Source organism: Phoca vitulina, unplaced genomic scaffold, assembly GCF_004348235.1.
Source record: "Phoca vitulina isolate PV1807 unplaced genomic scaffold, GSC_HSeal_1.0 scaffold24, whole genome shotgun sequence".
NCBI lineage: Eukaryota > Metazoa > Chordata > Mammalia > Carnivora > Phocidae > Phoca > Phoca vitulina.
In genome coordinates this window covers 17,151,088-17,172,851 of record NW_022589727.1, presented here as the reverse complement: position 1 = coordinate 17,172,851, position 21,764 = coordinate 17,151,088, and the positions used below count along the sequence as shown (strand labels likewise).

The 21,764-nt window shown below is 40.5% G+C and overlaps 1 protein-coding gene across 4 annotated transcripts in view; it reads right to left on the bottom strand.

Annotated features, from left to right (window-relative positions):
* Window positions 1–21,764, bottom strand: part of ZNF521 (zinc finger protein 521) — a 271,861-nt gene that overhangs the window by 28,515 nt on the left and 221,582 nt on the right. For all 4 annotated transcript variants that reach the window (XM_032421453.1, XM_032421450.1, XM_032421451.1 and 1 more), the window contains one exon: window positions 683–814. In XM_032421453.1, coding sequence (XP_032277344.1) covers window positions 683–814 — 132 coding nt within the window. The remainder of the gene's footprint in view (window positions 1–682; window positions 815–21,764) is intronic.

Below are 21,764 nucleotides of genomic sequence, written 5' to 3'. Positions count from 1 at the left end.
GGGGAGTACCAGAAACGTGTGTGATCATATTTCAACCCCTGTGGGGTTCAAATTATAGTTTCTGATTTATATTTTTTTTGCTGCTGCTGCTGAAAACTCTAGTGCTACAACATCCAATAAAAGTTTCTTCTCAAAAGTGTACATTTATATCAACTTCTACTTTTAAAATCCAATTTCATAGGAAATAAACGCCTCATCTAATCTGTTTATCTAATCTGTTTTCTAGTTCAAAGAATTTGGGAGGGTTTTAATAATATCTTTTTTATTTCTTATGGGGACTGTTAGAAAATTCTCCGTGTTTCAATAACAGACATGGGCTGGGCACCATGACCGCATTCTAGTCAGACGGCTTGCGATTCAGAAGCCGCTCGGTGCAGGCACTCTCTGACTTGGTGACCTTTCAACACCAAGAGGAGAAAAGTGAACAGAACCTGGATGTCGTTTTCCAGATGGAAAAGTGCAAAGTTCTACGAGAGCTCGAAATGCCATTTGTTCATCCTAACAGTTAACCTTCCTGCCCATTTGAGCCTTTAAGTAGGCAGCAATCAATGTTAATCAGCAGAGATCAAACATCTTCTCCCCAAATTGAACCAAAGTCATATCCGTAAAAGGCCGCAGCAGTGGGGATACGCTTTGGTAGGAAAGATGTGATCTGGCCATGGAGCTCTCTAGAGTTTCCTACCTGTGAAGCAGACGGGGCACTTGAAGGTACCTCCCATCCCTTCGAAGCTGTGCTCGATCAGATGGCACTGGAGTTTGGCAGGGGAGTCGAAGGTCTGGCTGCAGAGTTTGCATTCGTGGTTCAGTCCTTCATCTGTTAAGGAGAATACATGAGCAGAAAAGTTGAAACCCCCCACATCTTTAATAGACGAGTGAATTCACTGTAACGGCACATATTAAACGATTTCCGTCACCGAATAGAAATATATAGTAGCGTATAAGGGTTTTGGTTACTATTTCACATTACCTATGAATTTATATCAATTTAAAACATTTCTGGAATTTAACCTCCAAAAATAATCAGAAGGCAGAGTTTGTCTTAGGGTAATACATTTTGTTCAGCTTTTCCAGTATAATTAGATGTCACTATTAAGGCGTCTCCTTTTCACTATCATGTTTTTATGGCTGTGTGTTTCTGAAGTCCTAAAATAATGGACCCATAGAAAAATGGACAGCTTCTTCCTCAGGCCTCTCCTCTGGTTTACTTAGAAGGTTCTACAAGTTTCTATTTCTAACTATAACGTTTTTAGTGGTATTCCCACAACTTTCTTTTTCTATTCCCAAGATGTTCAGGCAATTTTGAAATATTATTCATGCTTATAGCATATCCTATAAGTGCTTTATTTTTTCTGCTTGGGACTCCCAGTTCCCCATATCTTCTCAGTTCAGTGTTCCCTCTACTTTGTAAGACAGTTTTAATTTTACCTGGTAATCCAGACTGCCTTTCTTCAAAGGAGCTTCTACGAGCTCCAACCTCACTTTTGACTAGTCCTGGATTTTTCTTTATATCTTAGGGACAAGATGATAGAAAAATATTTTGATGTAATAATAATTGCTACATAATGTGAAGAGTTTCTGTTGTTGGATGCCATTATTTTTATGTTGCTTTTGTCCTCATTAAAACCTTCCTGCAATTTACAATTTAAAGATTATTCCAACTTATTTCAACTTGCAATTATAAGAAATGAAAACCAGTAGCACTAGAATGAACAACCTCACATTTCTTTAGTGTTTTCTAAACTGTTTTAGACACTGTTGTTCTAAGTGCCCACACATAGAAATTAATTTAACAACTACAATCAGTCCCATTTTATAGATGAGAAAAATGAGGCCCAGAGAGTTTAAGTGATTTTTTTCCAAGTCAAACGGGCAATACTTGGTGGAGCCAGAACTGAACTCCAGGCATCCTGGCCTCAGGGTCCACGATCTTAGCAAATAGGCTCTGCCCTACAGCAACTCCCAGACGACTTCTCAGAGAGAGGAAGGGCTGAGAGGCTGCAATTTAACCTAGCTTGTTATCAAGTTATACTTTTATCTTCTCCTATTTGCAGTGATTAAAAATGTTATTAAGGAACATGAGTGTCAGATATTCTCGGTCTAGGGAATGAAAGGCATATTCACACCGTGGGGGCAACAAGTCTATCCTCCAAATGTATCTCCTTCCATGCAACACAACGCGCACGTGTAAGTCCTTCACGAGCTGATATTACTGGCAACACAAAGGCTCAATTACAAAGTGAATTATTATTAGCTAACTAGGAGTAAAATCACTCTATTTGTATTCCTAATCTTTCTTCTCACACAAGTATGAGTCTTTAGAAGCAGAGGATTGGAATTTGTAAAAAGAGAAGCAAAGCACTAATTAAGCCACCCAGTACTGTCTACATTTCACAAGAGATAAAAACCTACTCTGTATTTGGGTGGCACAGTAAATTCCTTGATTATAATTGTGTAAGAAGGAGTTTAATTGTGCATACTGACATGACAAGGGGTTATACAAAAAGCTTTAGGGATTATATAAGATCAAGGGGTTTTCATCTGTTCCTTTCTCTCTCTCTCTTTTTTTAATCCTAAAGTCACCAACATTTTTCCAAATTTTAGATATTAAGAAATATCAGGAACACAATTTATTGTAGGGACTTAGGTCAGTAAGTTGATCAAGAGAAAAACTTGCCAAATTTAAATGTTTTCTATTTCCTCAATGCTGCATACCTTACTTTGGTGATAAGAAGGTAACTAGGAGTTCAACTTTCATCTTTAAATCGTGTGTTTGGCACAAGAACCAAGATGCGGCCAATGGGTGTGAGCAGATATACACATTTGTTCCAGAATTCTTAACCTTACAATATTTGTGAAGAAACATATATAAGCCTGGTTGGCTTTCTAGAGGATAATGACTGACTGTTCTGCGAACACAAAGTGAATTATGCAAGTTAGAATGATCTTTAATATGATGTTATGTTTCTTGACTCTGAGTATTTTGTTTGGAAAATTAATAGGAGAAATATATATGTGTATGAATACAAAGAAAATGTCATCAATTTTTATTTATTTCCTATCCTGAGAACAGAGAAGTTCTATCCCAAAACATTACATAACCTAAATTTAGTCAAGTGAATTCACAAGAAGGTGACACAAAGTCATAAAGCATTTATGCATTATTAGTGCAGACTTAGTTTTCATGAATCCCATACTTGGTGAAGGCACTAAGTGATAGCAGTGTTAACAATAGCTTCCGGCATTTTCAGAACTTTTTATAGTGTAACAGCACATTTTAATATTGAAAAAAAAAAAAAACATGTTGGGAGTTCTACCTGCCTTTCATTTCTATGTTCATTTCTACGTTAGAGGTCTTTTCCAACAAGTAACTTTTCCTAGCTATTTGAGTAAGATAGAAAATATATCTCAATTACTACACAGCAAATGGTAGATAAGCGAAAGCCAGTGTGCTCTAAGCTAGACAGGGCACACATCTACACATTTCTCCCACCTTTATTAACTTCCCTACTCATTTTCCCCGTGCTCACACTTGCTTATTTACACAGGGTCGAATGGATAATGAGTGAGAGTGACAGAAGGACCCAGAACATTTTTACCACTGGTTAACAGAACTCATTTTGTATTTTTTAACCGAAGAAGAGGGCAGAGAGAGTAATGGCAAACTAAGAAAATGTATTTATAATAAGAATTTCAAAAGTTTATCCTTACTCAGAGTCTCTGTTTAACTCAGCTCCCGTACATTCTCTGTTTACATTGTGTGGCGAAGAACAGGGTCTTAATTTTCAAAGAAATCCTAAAAAAATCCTCAGTACTTGGGGATCTACCTTAGGTAAGCCCTGTTTCCTTTCAAAACTGAGCTTCTCTCTCCTTGCTATCTGGCAGGAGGGGGTAAGGAACTAAAGTTGCACTGTGGCTTTAATTTAAAGTTGATGTTCACGGGGTGAATATCAGCACCTCTGCTTCCAGGCAAACTCGAGCCTCAGGCTCAGGATTTTGCCAACGGAGCCACAACCTGCACCTTGTCTTTTTATCTCCCTTCTTCCTAAAGGTGCCAAAATCCTAAAAATTCAATCAAAGTAACCATTTCTGCTCTCCGGAAAGGTAGCAGCTGACAGTAATTGGATAATACAGTCTGACTCATTTATTAAAAAGAGATTCTGAGTCAATTGATTTAATAACCATTACAATATTCCATTAAGGATATAATAGGCTAGTGCAGCCCTATTTTTTTTATTGAGTTACAGAGGAGATCTATGGGTGAAATTTCTAGATTTTTCTTCCCTTTTTGCTTATCTATAGTCTTCAGATTTTCCACAATGAGTATAATTTGCCTTTGTAGGTGACTTTGAAAGTTAAAGACTAAAAAGCACTACCCTCTCTAGACCCTATTAACTACCACACTGAAATTCTGATGGCCAAAAGGTTACACAGGAAATGGGCAATAATATGGAGGACAGAAAAACTCCAGTTCTGGACACTACTAGGCTGAAGAGTATTCTAGCCAAGTACATGTGAGAGCAGAGATTAGCACAGGGAAAGGGAGAAAGAAACAGAGTGTAAATTTAGTCAAATGAATGAGAAGAATATGGAACTTTCATTATAAACCTGCATCTTTCCAGAACAAAGAGAAAACCCCTGTTTGTTGTGTGCTGGTGGAGGGGAGCATGTGTGCGGCCAGCACTGTTGGTCCAAGGTCAGGAAGGGCAAGAGTGAAGCTGTCACCACTGAGAACATGTTGGAGGCCACCGACTTCCCATCCTGGTCAACCACTTGAAAGCATGACCAAAGATGGTGTGGATATAATTGAGAAATAATTTCCCAGGCACAGAAATTTCAGCTCAAATAATTACTTCCACTTGTTAATCTGCATTTAAGTGTGAACATAAATGTAAACAGGAATCGAGTCTACATAGAAGACACTGATGCTAATGTAAATATTTACTCCGCTATTAAATGTTGCAAAGGAAAAGAGTCTGAATACATAATTGCAATACAACCTCAATGCTTTCGTAGGGAATGTGATGATCATGTCCAAAACTTTGTGCTATAAGAACAAAATCTGTTTATGGGAGGCCAGTTCAAAGGGGAATGATCATTTCTATCTCTCCAATTTATAAAACGTGGACCAACACAACTATTAATCAGCCAGCTTTGTAACAGAAAAAAATAATAGTTGCCATTTGGATGCTCAAGCACAACACAAGTTGTAAGCTCCAACATGGCAATTGTAAGCATAACAGAAGACACTGACATTTCAATATAAGCTTTAAACAAGAGAAACACTTTAAGCAGCCTCCAGACTGTGTGTCCCATGTTTATACTCCTTTTCCTTCAATAAAAACAAAAATCTAGAGCAGCTACAAGCAAATGTTCAGTGGTTGACTTACATGCAGCTGTTATCCCAGGAATCACTGGGGGCCCCCTTATATCGTCTTATCAACACTGCAGCCATTATAGAGGACCAATTTGTAACGGTTTATAAGTAGAACTCCTTCTCTTATTTCCCCTCGAGACTGGCCAGAAGGGTCCTCCAGCCTCTTCCACTGCATAAATCTATAGGCTAAAGTCCAAAGCTACAAACCCCTCTCGGTGTATCATCATGTGGCAGGGGCCATACTTAAAAGCTCTGATCTGAGTGGGAGTACACTCTGCCCTTGGAATCCAAACAGAGGAATCAAATACCCTGCAGTTGTAATTTTTCCAGTTCGAACGCATATACCACTATATCCTTACATATATTTTTAAATCCAAGAAAATTACGCCCTAAACCAATTCCCAACCCCCAACCCTTTACCCTGCTTCTCCTCCTCCCGGAGTTAATTTCCAAGCACACATTTATAAGCTAGGGGTCTGAGGAGTAACAAAGAAAAGCCACACATGACAAAACTCACCCCTCGGCTACACTGGCTCACCCTAGAAACCAGGAGGAGAAAAATAGGCAGACCGTGCTGTAATTTGCCATGCACACAGCCATTGCGTCTCTCTAGGTCCATAGTGCTCAGGCCACTATGATTTGTTGTGTTCCATGCGGTGCATACTTCACGCCCGCAACACAAACACGCAGAGGTGCTAATTTGGCAATGGAGACTATTACTTAGGCCTCAAGGTCTGCCAGCAGATTAGTCATCAAGCCCCCAAAGTCAGGCCGAATTTGAGAGCCCTGAATATTACGTGAACCCTTCCTTACCCTAGTTAAAAAGCTCTGCTCTGTTCCACTGCACAATGCAACGTGCAAACGAAGACTGACGCTAGCTCTTACTGGATTTTCTCACTGGCAGGTATGGGAATGTGTGCCACCATCAGGATTGCTATGCCACACAAGAGAGGAATACGAGATACAAGTGTAAGACGCACTGTAAGAGAGAAAGGGCACTGGGGATACCAGGAGGAAATGAGCACCAGGTGCCTCGACTTTGACTAGCCACACTTGCCACCCTTAGTCAGGTAGCTCGAGAAAAGCAAACTGATATACATCCCGTGTGTCTCAGCCAGAATTTTATTTCAAGGAGCCCTACAAGGTGCAAGGCTGCATTTAACTCAGTCACTCCCTGGTTTTGGCCCATGGTCTTAAAGGCTACAATGCTTTTGGACTTTATAAGCAAAGCCACTGATACCGACACTGTTATTTCCTGTCTTGAACTTCTCATTATCAGCAGGGCTGGAGCAGGAAATGATTCAACTGGGGTAGGCTGCATTGTACCCAGCAGATTTTAAAGAGCCCAGGGGCTGCCTGGAGCCCCATAAACATCAGCAGCTTGGAAACTAGCAGGAGGTCCAGGTGGGCCGGGATGGGAGAGGCAGGCAGTGGGATTTTAGATGCTCTGAGATGCAGTATTGTCCAATTCTTTGGCTATTATTATCGGTCATGGGTATTAGTTATTTGAACATTCTCATGTAGGAAAAAACACTGGAATACTGTTCAAACAATACATAATAAAACAACCCACTAAAAAGTGGCTTCCCTCCACCTGTGGGGACTCAGCAGCGATATTTTGGCACACGTCTGAAATTAAGGATGAGCATGTGGACAAAAGACATGTTTCAAACCTGACCAGTGTGTTGGCAGCTCCAGGTCGTCAGCCTTTTCTTCTCTACTTTCCTAATCGAAACATGAGCCCACAGTTGAAGCCTCAGAGAAAACATACAGTGCCAGCAAATAGCTTTAAAGTTAAAAAGCTGGGCTTCAAGTGTTTTCATTTAAGAAAAAAATCAGGTTTTGGTAATGCACTGATAAAATCACTTTGAGCTCCATTCACTCCTCTCCCCAAGAAAAAGTGTTCTTAACTAAGAAAACAAGAAAGAAGCATATGTTTCTCAGTAAAAATACTGTTAGCCCTGAAAAAGGCAAGGGTGGGGAGAGGGTTAGGAGCAAGGACTGCGACCAACTTAAGTCTGAAATACATCCCTTCGATCTGTTCCTGTAGAAAACAGAGAGGCTTTAAAAAAATTAGTTTGTGGTATAAAGCTTTAACTTCAGTATATGCTGCTGTATTGCACCAAAAGGGATCCAGTTTACTTGAGGTCAATTTTTCCCCTTCTTTCTGCTCACTTGAATACATGAAAGTAACCTTTATTCTTTTACAAAGTTTTCACCACCTAATCTTTAGTGCTGCAATGTTCACTGCCTTGACAGCAAGTTTCTGAGCACACAAGACAGTATAAAAATTTACTTACCTTTTGCATAAAATTAGACATACAATATGATTGGAAGTAGCACGTTTCCAATTCAGTAATGCATTTCAGCTCTTGCCTTGCCTATTAAAGAGTGGTGGATGGTAGCCCAGGACATCTCAATATGAGGGAGTGCCAGGCACTGAGTTTGGGGTTATTCATCAATTTGTGCCACAAGGCAAGTTTCAGGAGGGCAAGGACTTTTGTCTGTTTGCTGCACTGATGAATGCCAAGTACCTAAAACAGGACAGGGCTCATAGTTGGGATGCAATAAATATTTATTGAATTTATGGGAAATACACACTTAGCCAGTCCGACATCTAATTTCAATCAGAGCAAAATGCTGAGACTAGCTCCAAAACAATATTTATTATTTATCAATTGTTTTCTTCTTTTTTTTTTTTTAAGATTTTATTTATTTGTCAGAAAGAGAGAGTGCACAAGCAGGGGGAGCGGCAGGCAGAGGGAGAAGCAGGCTCCCCGCTGAGCAAGGAGCCCGATGCGGGGCTCAATCCCAGGACCCTGGGGATCATGACCTTAGCAGAAGGCAGACACTTAACCAACTGAGCCACCGAGGCGTCACTATCAGTTTTTTAAACGTTTGCTCCATTCCCTTGTACATTAAGCGCCATGTGATGACACATTTGGACTAACCAAATTTACCCTATTTACCCTTGCCTTCATTATTTCCTGAAATACGATAAAAATCCTCTGGTAAATAAAACATTAGCAAATTATAACTGTCTTATCTGCCAGTTTATCTCTGGCAAGAAACTGATGAGCCCAAACTTAGCCCTTGTTTCAAGAGGAAAAGTGTTATCACGCATTTTATATCTGAAATACAAAAGAAGAACACTGTGTAAGAAGGGTAATTACCTTTTATTTGCCCCAAGTCACAGAGAAGGCTCTGGATCACACATCCATGACCCCATAGTTACTTTTTTAAATGATTTTTATTAATAGTTCTGTATTCTTCTATTACAAAGCTCCATTCTTTTAACTAATTGGTTAAATCAGATGTATGCGTTGATTACACTCTTAGTTTAAAATTTCTCTTGTTTGGTGTTAAATACCTACTGTGAATGCCCTCGCATCTGGGACTTCTGGCACTGGTGGGAATAGAGGTACATTTACCTTCGAGTACTGTATGAAAGCAAACCACAAATTGGTAAAATCGAAAGAGGATAGCTCATGCAGCATAAACTAAATGAAACCTGCTTTAAAGTTAAATCTATCAAGAAAACATCTTGGAGGACTGAGACAGTGCAACAGTCAATATTAATTCAGCACGGCGGTGGGTCCGCCACGGGAGCCGCACGCTGGACACAGTTCTCATCAGGTATGTGTTCGTGTTGCTGTTGCCGGGTTTATGGCAAGGGTCAGAGCCTTTTCTTCTGTTTACCTTCTTCTTCTTGGCATAAAGCCACTAGTTATCTGAAGGAGAAAGTCTCCAAACGCTGAAAAGCTGTTTATCTCTGCTAGAAAGCATGGCTTGCGATTGCTGATGATTTTAAAACAAAATAAAAACCAAACCAAAACAAAACAAACAAAAGAAATGGAATGAGGTTCACCAGCTTCTGTAAATATTATGGATCTCAACAATCATGGGGTTTTTTAGTGCCCACAGGTTCAAGACAAGAAACTAGCCAGGCATTTCCAAAGCTAATTATCTTTCTAGGAAACTTCTGTTATTGACAACTTTTTGCCAAGTCATCTAAGCTGTGGCGTTTCGAATCAGGGTTCACCACAGAAGCACAAGTTAAAGGTGCAATGGGTGGGGTGCAAAGGTATAAAAGGGGCAAGGATCTCAGATCTCCAAGGGACCTTATCCTGCTCCTTCTACTTGGTGGCAGGCAGTATGCCGAAAATCCTAAGCAGCAGTGCAAAAATCACAATACTGCACATTATTTGCAAATGACTCACATTTTTATTGTTCTATTGGTGTGACCTTAGAAACTCGGCCTTGAAGAATAAAAAAAGGTAATGGCGCAATAAGTGCAATAAGATTTCTAAAAACAGTTTATTGGAAATGTGCTGTGAAACTTGAATTCTTCTAATCAAACGATGCCACCCCTTAGAGAAATTTTCCTGTGCATTATTAAAGTGATATACTGCAGTACTAGTTAGAGCTCCATAACCTTTAAATTGCCTGATTGTAATTAAGGCCACTAGTTTTATTTAGGAGGGTTCAAGGAGGCTCAATTTAAGTTGGCTTAACTAGTGTGAATTTAATGTCATGCTGCCAGAAGGCAGAGGAGCTCTCTGGCCTGGCTGTTCCGTGGCACATGCAGCTGTGGGGTCATGAATTCTAAATTAAGCCCAGATTTAGACAAACTACAGATATCAGAACGTAGCTGGGTGTGCGCAAATATGCATCCCCACAGTTGCATGTGTGCATCATTCATTCATTCATCCATCCATCCATTCATTCATTGCACTGGCAGTTTCTCCATTTGGGACTCTAAATACATCTGATTATTTATCATGTGCATAGAAGGGGTCTAGAGTTACCCTTAAAGGCATAACGATCACTTTCATTGAAAGGTGAGGCTTAAGAAAATGCCCAATCAGCATTAATGATTTAAAATAAAATGTGCTTGTAACAAAGTTGTGAAGGCAAGAACATTGCTCGCATTATAAAAGAAATTCTAGGAAGGAAAATTTACAGTTAGCTAGATGAGGAGGAAATGAAGGGGACTGTTTGGACAGGGCACTAAATGGAGTGCTGAGCATAACATATAAACTTCACTGAAAGGGCAGCAAATCAAGGACTGAAAATAAAAGATAAGAGAAAATGAAGGTATTCTGCGCACAGACTAGCAGAAGGGAAGAGTAGCAGCAGAAAGAAAACACTTAAGGATTTGACCCATGTTCAAAATTTTACTGGATGTGAACGCAAAAACATTCATCTCTGGATAGAATGCTGGCACTTTTCTGTAGCTCCAACGGCAATAATGATAAATGAATTTCTTTACAGCCAAGTGGCTCAAGCAGCCAACTACGTTACCACTATATAATTAATAACAATAAGCAATTAAAGAGAACAGCAGGTTACAACTATAAGGTGTCAAAATATATTAGCAAAGGAGAGAGCTGCAACAACACACTTAAAAGAAAAATAAACATACAGTGTGTGAACCTACAGACACTCGCTTCTTCTGCACTCTATTATAGATAAAGCTTTTATGCTTAAAGAAAAATAGAGGATGGCATAAAACTACTATAAGGTGATTAACGTCCCTCCAAAAGCAAATAACGCTCCCAAGGCTCAGAGAAATCTGAAAAGTGATATGGGAAACATGATTGTGAGGGCCTGAGAGAGTTGGCTGACCATGATTTGGCGTTATCCCTTTACCAAGAAATATTCTAATAAGTACCTCCCTAAACTGTATTGGTTGGCCCAGATATTTTCAAAGATCGCAGAACATTGTGCTTTTTTATGTAAAATGAAGAAGCAATAAACTAGGAATGCGTAGGGGAAAAAATGAAAGGGTAAATGTTATATAATTGGCTAAATGCTGGGATGTTAGATAAAGGTTAGAAGTGGCCATGGAGACGATCTAATTAGCAACAGACTTGTTTAAAAGATGAGAAAATTGAGACTAGATATAGTAACTGACACACTCATGATGGCAAAGCATTTGGTCATGGTCAGTGCCAGAATTCAGTGTTCTCAAAGCCAACACCACACCGTCCCACCAAACCCTCACTTAAAAGAAGTTTCCTCCCTCTTAAGTACAATGATTTAAGTTGTTAGTTAAGCTAAGTAAGTTACTGTCTTTCTAGATCTCTTAGTAATGTGCAATGAGTTCTTTCTATTTCCATGCCTCCTGGGCACCCCTTTGCTCCTGGACAAGCCAAAGCCTGAACTTATTCCAGTCCACTTTATCTTTATCCCCTACTCCTCAACTGACTATTGTTAAAGTCTCTCTTGCCCTTGTTGAGAGTGCTCCTCTCCCTTCAGAAGCAAAGAGAAGCGAAGCCTTGACTAATGTACAGCCCCTGTTGGTTATAGAAAGTTAAACTCCCTTTATCTCTAGATTCTGCAGAGCAGCTAGGAACACCATTCTTGGTAAAGTGCTTTGGTCTGAGCTGTCAACGTGAAAGAAACCCTAGTGATTATACAACCCATGACGCAGAAGGCAACCATGGCTGAATGTTGATGTTTTCTCTCAATGGCCAATAACCTACTGATTTGGTAAAACTGTCTCCTGAAACCCTGTAGAGACTGGGCTTGAGCTTTCCTTTATGGAATTATAATTATTCAGAAACAGACTGATTTCTTCATTCTGTTTTGCCTATATAGCTAATTATACTTCTTTAAGTTCCTGTATCATTCCCTGAAATGGTCCTAAACTGAGTATTTGGGAAGAAACTGGAACTGCATGCATATTCCTAAGTGTGTGGCTTACTAAAAAGGTAATGCCAGTTATGTATGGAAAATAGGTTAGCTGAATATGTTCCTAACCTACTTTTCTCTCTTGGGCATCATTCTGGATACACTAGCACATCTAGGCACTATATGCTGAAGCCAAGATGTTACTGGCATACCAATGAATCATACTCATCTCTATTTCCTTCTGTTTCCTGTCAGTCAAGAGCAACATAAGTGAGAGATTATTTGTTGAGATGGGAAAAGAGAAGAAAGAGAGGGAGAGGCAGAGAGCGGAAGGAAGGAAGGAAGGAAGGAAGGAAGGAAGGAAGGAAGGGAGGGAGGAAGGGAGGGAGGGAGGAAGGAAGGAAGAAAGGGAGGGAGGGAGGAAGGAAGAAAGGAAGGAAGGAAGGAAGAAAGGGAGGGAGGGAGGGAGGGAGGAAGGAAGGAAGGAAGGAAGAAAGGAAGGGAGGAAGGAAGGGAGGGAGGTTGGTAGGGAGGGAAGGAGGGAGGGAGGAAGGAAGGCCAAAAGATTTATGTTGTAACAAAGATTTCTGTCTTATTTCTATTTAGCTAGGAAGTATAGTGAAGAAGTACAGATTCCTAGGTGTTTTGTTAGGTCAAAAACCAAAGCTAAAGACTATGAAATGGGCTTAACAAAAACCATGCATTAGTTAATAAGTGTTATCTGTTAAATGAAGAATGAGACATGATAATTCAGGATTGCTCTTTCTTAGATAGCAATTCCTTATATTACCTTCTGCAAAGCTATTAAATATTTCTAAGACTATAATGCCAAATCATAAAGATGCTTTGGGCACAATAAATTTTTAATCCCCTATCTTTATGACAATTTTTCTAAAACCTGAACCAGCTGATTCAAGATCTGTTCTAAAATTTAAATATTGTATACTGTGTCAATATAAAGAAAGGCTGATAATTTTCTGACCCAAAAGGAAATCTATTGAAAAAAATCACTAAAATATCTATCAATGGCTTTAAACATTTTATATATTTAAAAGGTCTGCTTGGCCCCTGCGTGATGTGATGCAATCAGCATAGAATTCCAATGCTGTCTTGAACAATTTAAGTAGAAATCTGATACTCTACTATAACATATATGTCCTTTCTGAAAATAAGTCATATTTAGCTCACTTACCAATTTCATTCTTAGTAAAGAAAAATATAAAAGTTCAGGATAAAAGGTGATCTATGGTGATGTCTTGGCCTTCTACTCCTCCTTTGCTTTGGAAAAGCAGAAGCAATGTTTAGTTTCTTAAAGACAGAGATTAGCATGAGACTTTTTACATCTGACAATCTCAAGAAAAGTAAATACTTTGTATAATACTGTAGGATGGTCACTGTTGGATGAGACAGGAGGCAAACAGTCTGACATGAACCAGCAGCGAAACTTCTCCTTTTCTGAATATTGGAGGAAAGACAGTTCAGAAATTAAACCAAGAGTGAGAAAATACAGATTAGCATTGTATGAATGTGCAAAAAGGAATAAAGGGCAGTAAATATTTTTAGCATATTTTCAACCAGTCACAATAACTGACCATGCAAAGATACTTATGTGAGAAGAATGCCCAGTAACAGAATAAATTGTATTCCTTGGAATGGGAAGAGAAGTTTCCTTAATTAAATATTGGTCCAGCTACTTCAAAGAAATAAAAATAAAATAAAATTTCAGAGAATTAGACATACCTAAGACTGTCACAATACCCTTATGTGCAAGCACATGATCAATGGGCATCTTGACCTGACTAGGTCATTCTGAGCCTCCTTATTCTACCCATTGGCACCCACAATATAGGTGGACACCCCCTCAAAAGGGCACAACCTGAGAAACAAGAATGATACAATTGAGTGATACCCAGGGGACCTCGAGTCTGGGCATCTGTCTTTTGAAACGAACATTAGAAATTTTGTGTTAAAGTGATAACAGCAGGGAAATTCCAAATCAAAGTAGTCACTGTGGCCTTAACTCACCCGATTAGGTCTACATATTACCTCATCTACTACAAAAGATCATACTTTATGTTCAGGCCAACATGACTTCCAAGCACAAGAAGTGTCTACACAATGGAGTATCTACACAATGCCAACTCTGTCCCCACCCCCTTCTGAGAGTCCCTTAAGAAAGAGGCTCTTATCAATGCTAAGTCTATTATGATGGTACATTTTCCTCTCATTACTTCTACCTGAGGATGATTATAAGTCACCTCCATATATTTAAATAGCATTTTGTCATTTTCAAAATGTGTGCTGTGGGGGTATACATACTGCTTATAAAAGGATTGGTCTAGGTAACCCAAATCCTAAGAAGAGCCTAACTAGTTTGCTCAAAGTCACATGGGTAGTTACTGCGAGGAGTGGGCTCCAATCTGAGTCTAGGGTCCAGATTATGGGGAAGAAAAATAATTAAATTTCAACGTGTAACCAAGTTTTTAGTTAAATCATCTATGATAATTAGTTTACTAGGTCCCTATGCTTAGGAAGGCACGTCCAGTAGCTTGTGCTGATAATATGTGTTTAGTTAAGACAATGAATCACAATAGGGAGAAAAATTAGAAAAATGTACCTTCAGCAGAGACCTTTCTGATTATCTTACTGGCTTATCTTAGTGCCCTTTTCAGGTTTGAGGCCAAACATATGATGCTGTTTTCCTTTTAGGTTATTTTCAAATTCATCAAGATTGAGTTCAAAACTTGGCATTCAAAAACCTGATGAATTCTTGAAGAAATAACATATTTCAATTTTGCTGGTATGGGTTAGAAACCCGATATGATTCATTTTATTAAGTAAATCTGTTGTTGAAAAACCAAAAAAAAAAAAAAAAGTCATTATTTTCAAACTGTGTGAAGCAAGGCAGAGTCATTTGTTTCTCAACAAATAGTACCAGTTACAAAAGCTGTTTTCTCTTCCTCATGTGGAGATTTTCACATAGACCGTTAAATATAACTTACTGAGTTGATTTGGAAAATACCAAGAAAACCGTATACTGTGCAGCTCAAATGATTGGAGCTAACAAAAACAAACAAACCCTCCCTGGCCCCCAGAAATGTAAATAAAAAGTTAGATTTCCCTGTACTACATTTGATTGCATTAATTGATGTTTAAAAAAAAATCTGTTGAAAATAAAGCCCAGCAGTAGCATTTTTCTCTCCTAAATCACAATGGCAGCACATTACAAACATTACCAAAAGGTCCCCTGGTACGATTCTGAAGTTCCACTCTGGCAGTAAATGCATATGGGCTGTGAGTTCTCCGCTTTCATCTCTACCCACCCCAAATACGTAAGAAAGCAGGTCACAAACACAATCGAGCCTCTTTGCATGTGATTATAAATATTAATTTCCGACGAATACTCAGAGACGGGATGGTCAGCCACTAAATCCTGTTTCATTTCTAGAAAACAGACACCTTCTTGTAAAATAGGTTTTGAGCTCTGATAGTAGGCGGCTCGCTCCTACTGAGTCCGGTTTGTAATCCGGACTAGGTAGGCCCGGCATACCAGCCAATGCAGACCTCTACCAGGGGCTTCCACTGACGTCCGCTGCCGCGGGTAGAAGAGGTCGTCTTTATAAAAGTCACCGCAGACATTGTCTGCAAAGCCTCTCTTCCCATGTCCCATGGTGGAGGGATTTTAGAAACTCAAGCTTTGGAATCCCTCGCTAGGGAGTGAGCTGCCCAGCCCTGCCCCTGACAAGCTGTTTAATCTCACCTACGTTGTTTCATCTTGCCTTTGCCCATGGGTCCAAAGGGGCCACCAAGTCCCTACCCCATGAGGCTGTGTGTGTGTGGGGGGGACAACTGGGATCCTCTTTATGGAGTATCTAGCCCAACGCCTGGCCTATAGTAATTACTCTGCAAGTATCAGTTATTATTTCTGTTACTCGGCATCAAAATGGTTGCTCCATTTGTTGAAATATTTTATATCAAGTGTTTTAACTCTTTAGACTTTGTTGATTGCTTTTGTTCCCCTGTATTTCTCCTCCCCTCTCCACAGAGGAAAAAGGGAGAGGGAAGATGAAGAAGAAGCAAGAGGGTGTGGGGCAGAGAGGAGTGCCAGTTTCAGTGTGTTTAGACAGAAGAGCGAGGGGATGTCAGAACTCCGTGGAGGTTGCTTTCTCCTCTCTGGCCAATTCTATTAGCTGCCCCAGAGCAGTTCTGCGTCTTGTAGGACTTGAGAGGTGGACAGGGGCAGAGACACTGAGAAGGCTCAGCAGAGGGCTGTTGGTGGGACTGGGAAAGTAGGCACGGCCTTCGGAACCATGGGGCTTGTCTTCCCAGCCTTCCCTGCTCCTGGACATTAGCAAGGGCTGTCAAGAGCATGGGTAGCCTTGGTCAGGTTCCTAGACATGTGGGATTCTTTGGGCAGATCCAGCAGAGAACTTTTGTTAAGTTTTTTAATGTAACCCAGACACGTTAAAATCTCAGCATATGGTAATGATAAACTTTAAAACAATACCCAGAAGATGTTAATGCTCTTAAATTCTCCACTTTTGAAAACCTCTTCCTCTTGAGGCATTGCCATAACAATACTGGCTATTGTTTTTCTCCTTCATCCTTCTCGTCTTCTTCTCCTCAACCCAACTGTGCATGTTATATGTGGTGGGGGTGCGGGGGGAGAGTAATGATTTAGAAAATCTATCAGCATATTTGTTGGGATGACAGAAAATTAGTTCCCAAATGAGGAAGAACAGCACAGCTTATGTGGAAAAAACTGTCACACCATTTGCTGTTCCTCAGGCCTTAATCCCTAGCCAAGTCTTTTCCTCTTTCCCTCAGAATTCATTTCTCCTATAAATTCCTACCCTACTTTATAAGATTCTTAGGACATTTACCACATTCTCCCCCATAGCGTAAAGACATACCTTATTTCCCCTACAAAATAATTCCTTCTTGATTATCCTCCTTATCACTTACTAGGTTTCTTCTCAAGACAACTCTTTTCTCCTTGTTGTGAGAATGATGAATGGAAGGAAGGAGACAAGAAAGGAAGGGAGAGACTGAGGGAGGGAGGAGGGAACCAGCTATGGGAAACCATTGTGCTGTGAGGGACTTTTGAGTCCACCTCTGGCCTGGGTAGGAGTAGATGGCTGGCTCTTCTTTGTATCCCCAAACAATTCAGCACATAGCAAAAGAGATCTTTTCAAATTCCCACCAGTCCTCAGCCAGTGACATGCCTCTTGCCTAACTTTCCTACTTTTGATCAGCCCCAAAGTTACAAAATAGAAACAGTTGTGTGTTGAGCCCTCTCCTCTATACTTATTTCTATCTAAAACATAATAATGTTTTCCCCTTTTCTAGCGGGGTCTACTTATTGCCTGCTAGTGTTCTGGTCAACTTCATTTTCTCTTGACAAGCATAAAAATGACGGTCAGGCGCTGCCCTCTACATTCTAAGGCTGCTACCGTTTTCCAGGGATGGACCTCTGCTGCGTCCTCCCTACACGTTTTTTTTTCTTTTACATTTTTACGTTTCCAGCAGAAAGAATGGAATAAAAAGAATGATCATAACAAGTACTTTCAATGCTACTGCATTGCACACCCTGTCCCTACGAATCTGTGGGCAATTCCAGTTTTCTTTCTTTAGGATGCTACCTCACTGTAACGTCTAGAAATCAGAATATATCAGAAGTCACTGAGTTTAAAAAAATTCTGAGGACTAGTCTGATTTTAAAAACTGAATTAACAGCTTCTAGAGAAAACAGATTTCAAAACTTGAGGGTGAAATATCTGCACTGGGCATGGGCCCTACACTAGCCCCTCAAGACTTTCGCCCTCCTACCCAAGTGGCGTAAGATCTGACCAACTGTGCTCAGGAAAAGGGACACCCCTGGTCAGCTGGTGAACAATGAGTGGACAAGAAGCAGGTGCACAGCACCCTGGGTGCCAACGTGATGCTTTCCCTTGACTTAAGGGGCTAACCTCCCCATCCATGAGCCTTTCCGACTCCCGCTTTCCCAGGCACAGGCTTGGTCTTCTCATTAGCAATGAATTCCCCACCTCTGCGAGGAGCACAGATGTCAGGCGAGCCTGACCCAATATCTGGCTGATCAGATGCTGTTTACTTTCCTAAGCCCGAGGTTTTAGTGCATCTTGAGACGAGGCAGTGGGATTCTTCTCTGGCCCTCCTAGTTGGGGGGAAGCAATGGAATGCACAAAAGGCCCACGGATGGCCAGAGCCCCCCAGCCACAAATCTGTGTTAGGCAAGGGCTGCTGCTATGGGAAGCCTCCCTGAAGGACAAAGGGTCCAGACTGCTTCTCTGCAAACAAAATCTGCAGGAGGATCTGGTACCCCGAAACAGCAAGGCCTGCGTTGACACATCCAGCCCAGGGCAAACGGCCCACTCTCCTGTCCTCTTCGGAAACAGTTCTTTGTATGGAATTAAATAAGTAAGTGCGTGCATGTCTACGTGTGTGCGTACATACATACAAATAGGAAATGAATCTCTTTAGTAATTTGAAGAAACCATCTCTGCTCATACATGAGGCAGTCGTTAGGGGCCTGTGACAAAGAGGCCTTGGGTTTTCTCTTTACCTTTGATCTACATTATAAAACGTTAACGCCCACCCCAGCAGAGCCCCTTCCAGAAACACACCCTTTCTCTAAAGGTTTACCCCTGCCCGCTCCAACTTCCACTCAGGCTCCCCGTTCCTGGTTAAGTGCTGACTTTGAGCTCATGCCCAGAAGCGTTGATGTTTTTAAACAGGGCTAAGCTCAACTGCTAAATAGAATTTATTGATGATATAGAGCACAGCGGAGATTAAATTGTGGCAGTTTAATAATAAACACACTCCTATCCTCTGCAGCTTGACATTATGCATATACTTAGCGTACGAAACTTAACTCCAAGTGTTTTGTCTATAGCAGGTAATATGGGGTGGGGGCAGTGGCCACAGAATCTATAATTTTGTGTTGATTAGGTAGGAAACAACCGCAAGCACATATTTTGATATCTCTATTAACAGCCTGTTCATGTCTAACTGCAAAACTTGGTTGTACTTCTTTCCCCATCTTTGCCCAAGACAGACCAGTAAACACAATTCCTCTCTCTATAATTAGCCTTTTCTCTGAGGGCCCTGAAGTAAGTCTGCATGCCGTAGATTTAATATCCAGCGCTATATCCATATGTGCTGCCCTTGCCTGGTCCCAGAGCATATAAACTCCCCTATTAGCAGCCTTGACTGCTTAATTATGCAGATTTTTTTTGTACCCGCCTGCCTGTAAAATTACTGTGTCTAACCTTTTTTTTTTTTTCCTCTTTGCACCATGCTGGCCATTCTAATGAAATCGGCATAGGGGAAAGGGCCTGATTTGCAGTTATGGAGGCTGGATCGCCCTGGCAATCTGTCCTTAGTGGGAGTTACAAAAGGAAGTCAAATGCCTTCATCTGGTTCTACCCTATCATCCCCAAGGTGATTGAGTTCACTTCCCGATGCTTCCCAAGTTTTCCTCAGGCTGTCCAATCAGCACGTCCACCAGGGAGCCCAGTCTAGCTTGCAACAGTCTCTGTATCTAGTTACAGCCCCACCAGGGACAGTCAACCATCCACCCCCAAGCCTTCAGATGAAAACCTTTTCTAACAAGGCCGCCCAGCGCCAATGAAATAACACACATCTGCATATCCACTGGGTCCCATGTTTCTTGTGCTCATGGATTATGTATCTTGCAGCCTCTAATAAAGAAATGCAGTTCTTTGTTTAATGTTTATCTTGTGCTTGTTAAGCAAATGCTAATGTTGTATCAGAATGCTTTAGTGCTATTTGGGTTTTTAGTGATTTACTACAAGACAATCTGCTGTGAAGTAAATTTAGAGAGAGGGAGAAAAGGGGAAAAATCATTCCGGTTGAAAGGGAGAAAAAGAAAAAGCCTTGACAGAAAAATCAAGGAAAAAGGAATGAGACGGCGTAGGGAGAAAGAGGAAGTGAGAGCGTACTCAAGAGACCGAGCAAAGCCTGCGATGGGGAGACAGACAGGCAGCAGAGGGACAGACACACACAGACACATCTGTGGGGGTCTGGCAGGTGGGGGGAGAGCAGGGCCTTATAGAAATCCCCTAGCCCCGGGCTGACATACCCACTTTATCACTGGACAGTCTCAGACTCGAAGCTAGAGAATAAACCGAGTACAATTTCCAAAAGGGATGACATGATAACTTCCCCTTCAGTGATAAGGTAAACAGTGTCCTGAAGGGTAAACAAAAAATAAAAAAGCCTTTTTTTTGTTGTCTGCCTTTGTGCCCTGATGGTTAGCACCGTGCACTGTTATTCACAGACCACAGGGAAGCCCTAAATTTAATTGTTCATGCCTAGCTCTGCTAGAAATAGGCAAAAATAATCAGAACCTCCCTCCTCCCAATTTCAGGGAGAGGTGGGGGTTGGGGGAAAAGAAAAGAGGGTGGCAGCTTGAAAGCTGATGAATGAATGCCCTTTATTTATCCTTTGGCAAGATGGGATATGGATATCCACAGTGCAAACCTTTCCCGCCTGCTTTCCAATGCTTGCAATCCTGTTAGGAAAGAGGATGTCATTTTTATACTGAGAGATCACACATTTCCTCCCTCTTTGCATTTTTGATAGGAGAGATCAAAGTGCATTTCACAAAAAGTGAAATTGGGAGTCCTATATATTTTATAATTACAGTGATTATAATTTCTCGAGAAATTGTGAGGTTAATGAGGTCTTAGACATCTGTGTTTGACAACATACAAAGACTAATTGATAACAGATAATTATCTTGCAATATATACAAATATGGAATCATTGTGTTGTATACCTGAAACTAGTATAATATTTATATGTCAAGTACATCTCAATGAAAAAAAAATGGGGTAATGATGGAGAGAACAGAAAGGTGGGTAAGATAAATACTTTGCTCAGGAGGTATACTTGTCACAAATCACAGGCTTTTCCTTTCTCTTCTCTCTGCATTTCACAAAATAAATCAATACATTTCCAAAAGGATGAAAGACTCTAAGTGGATAAATGAAAAGCAAACACCTACCATACGAATACACACTCTGTCAAGTGAAAATTACATCCGCGCAGAAGAATGCCATGTTAGCTTTCTTCTTGGGTAAACATCTCTATCCTTAACACACTATAGAAGCTGAGGATAAATGTAGTCTTCATGATTAATACAATTAATTTTAAGTACTCCGGTTCTTCGGAAATACCTCAGTGATGGCATAGAAGTTTCCATAAAAAGCGTTAGCTATGGCTTCAGAAAATGTATGTGCACCATACTACTCTTTTCTTTGCTGAAAACATTTTTTAAAGGCTTGTTTCATTTTTCTCCTGAACATTATTCTCTTTGATGACTTTGCTATTTTCTAATGGCGCTCTACTGATACAGAAAGGCTGAACTCAAAGCCCTTGGTAGGCCAATGGAAGAGAGCAGAACGGACAGTGAAAGTATCCATTTGCTACATGAATAACTGGGAATCTAAAGTCTGGAATTCTCAAAAGTACTGCCTCTTAAGTCATGTAGGACTCTCTGTAGAGCATGAAGCCTAATTACTACCAGTGGGCATAATTTGGGGATGTGACACTTGTGCTCTGGGGTCTGACCAGAAGGAATCAACATACTTCCATGATTTCATTTCACTAAATAACATGATCACGACAGACTTCATTTAGGCTCAAAGCAAAACCTACTGCTGAAAGGTCTCTCTTCCCATTGTCTTGGCCACTTGGTCCCTATTGGGGG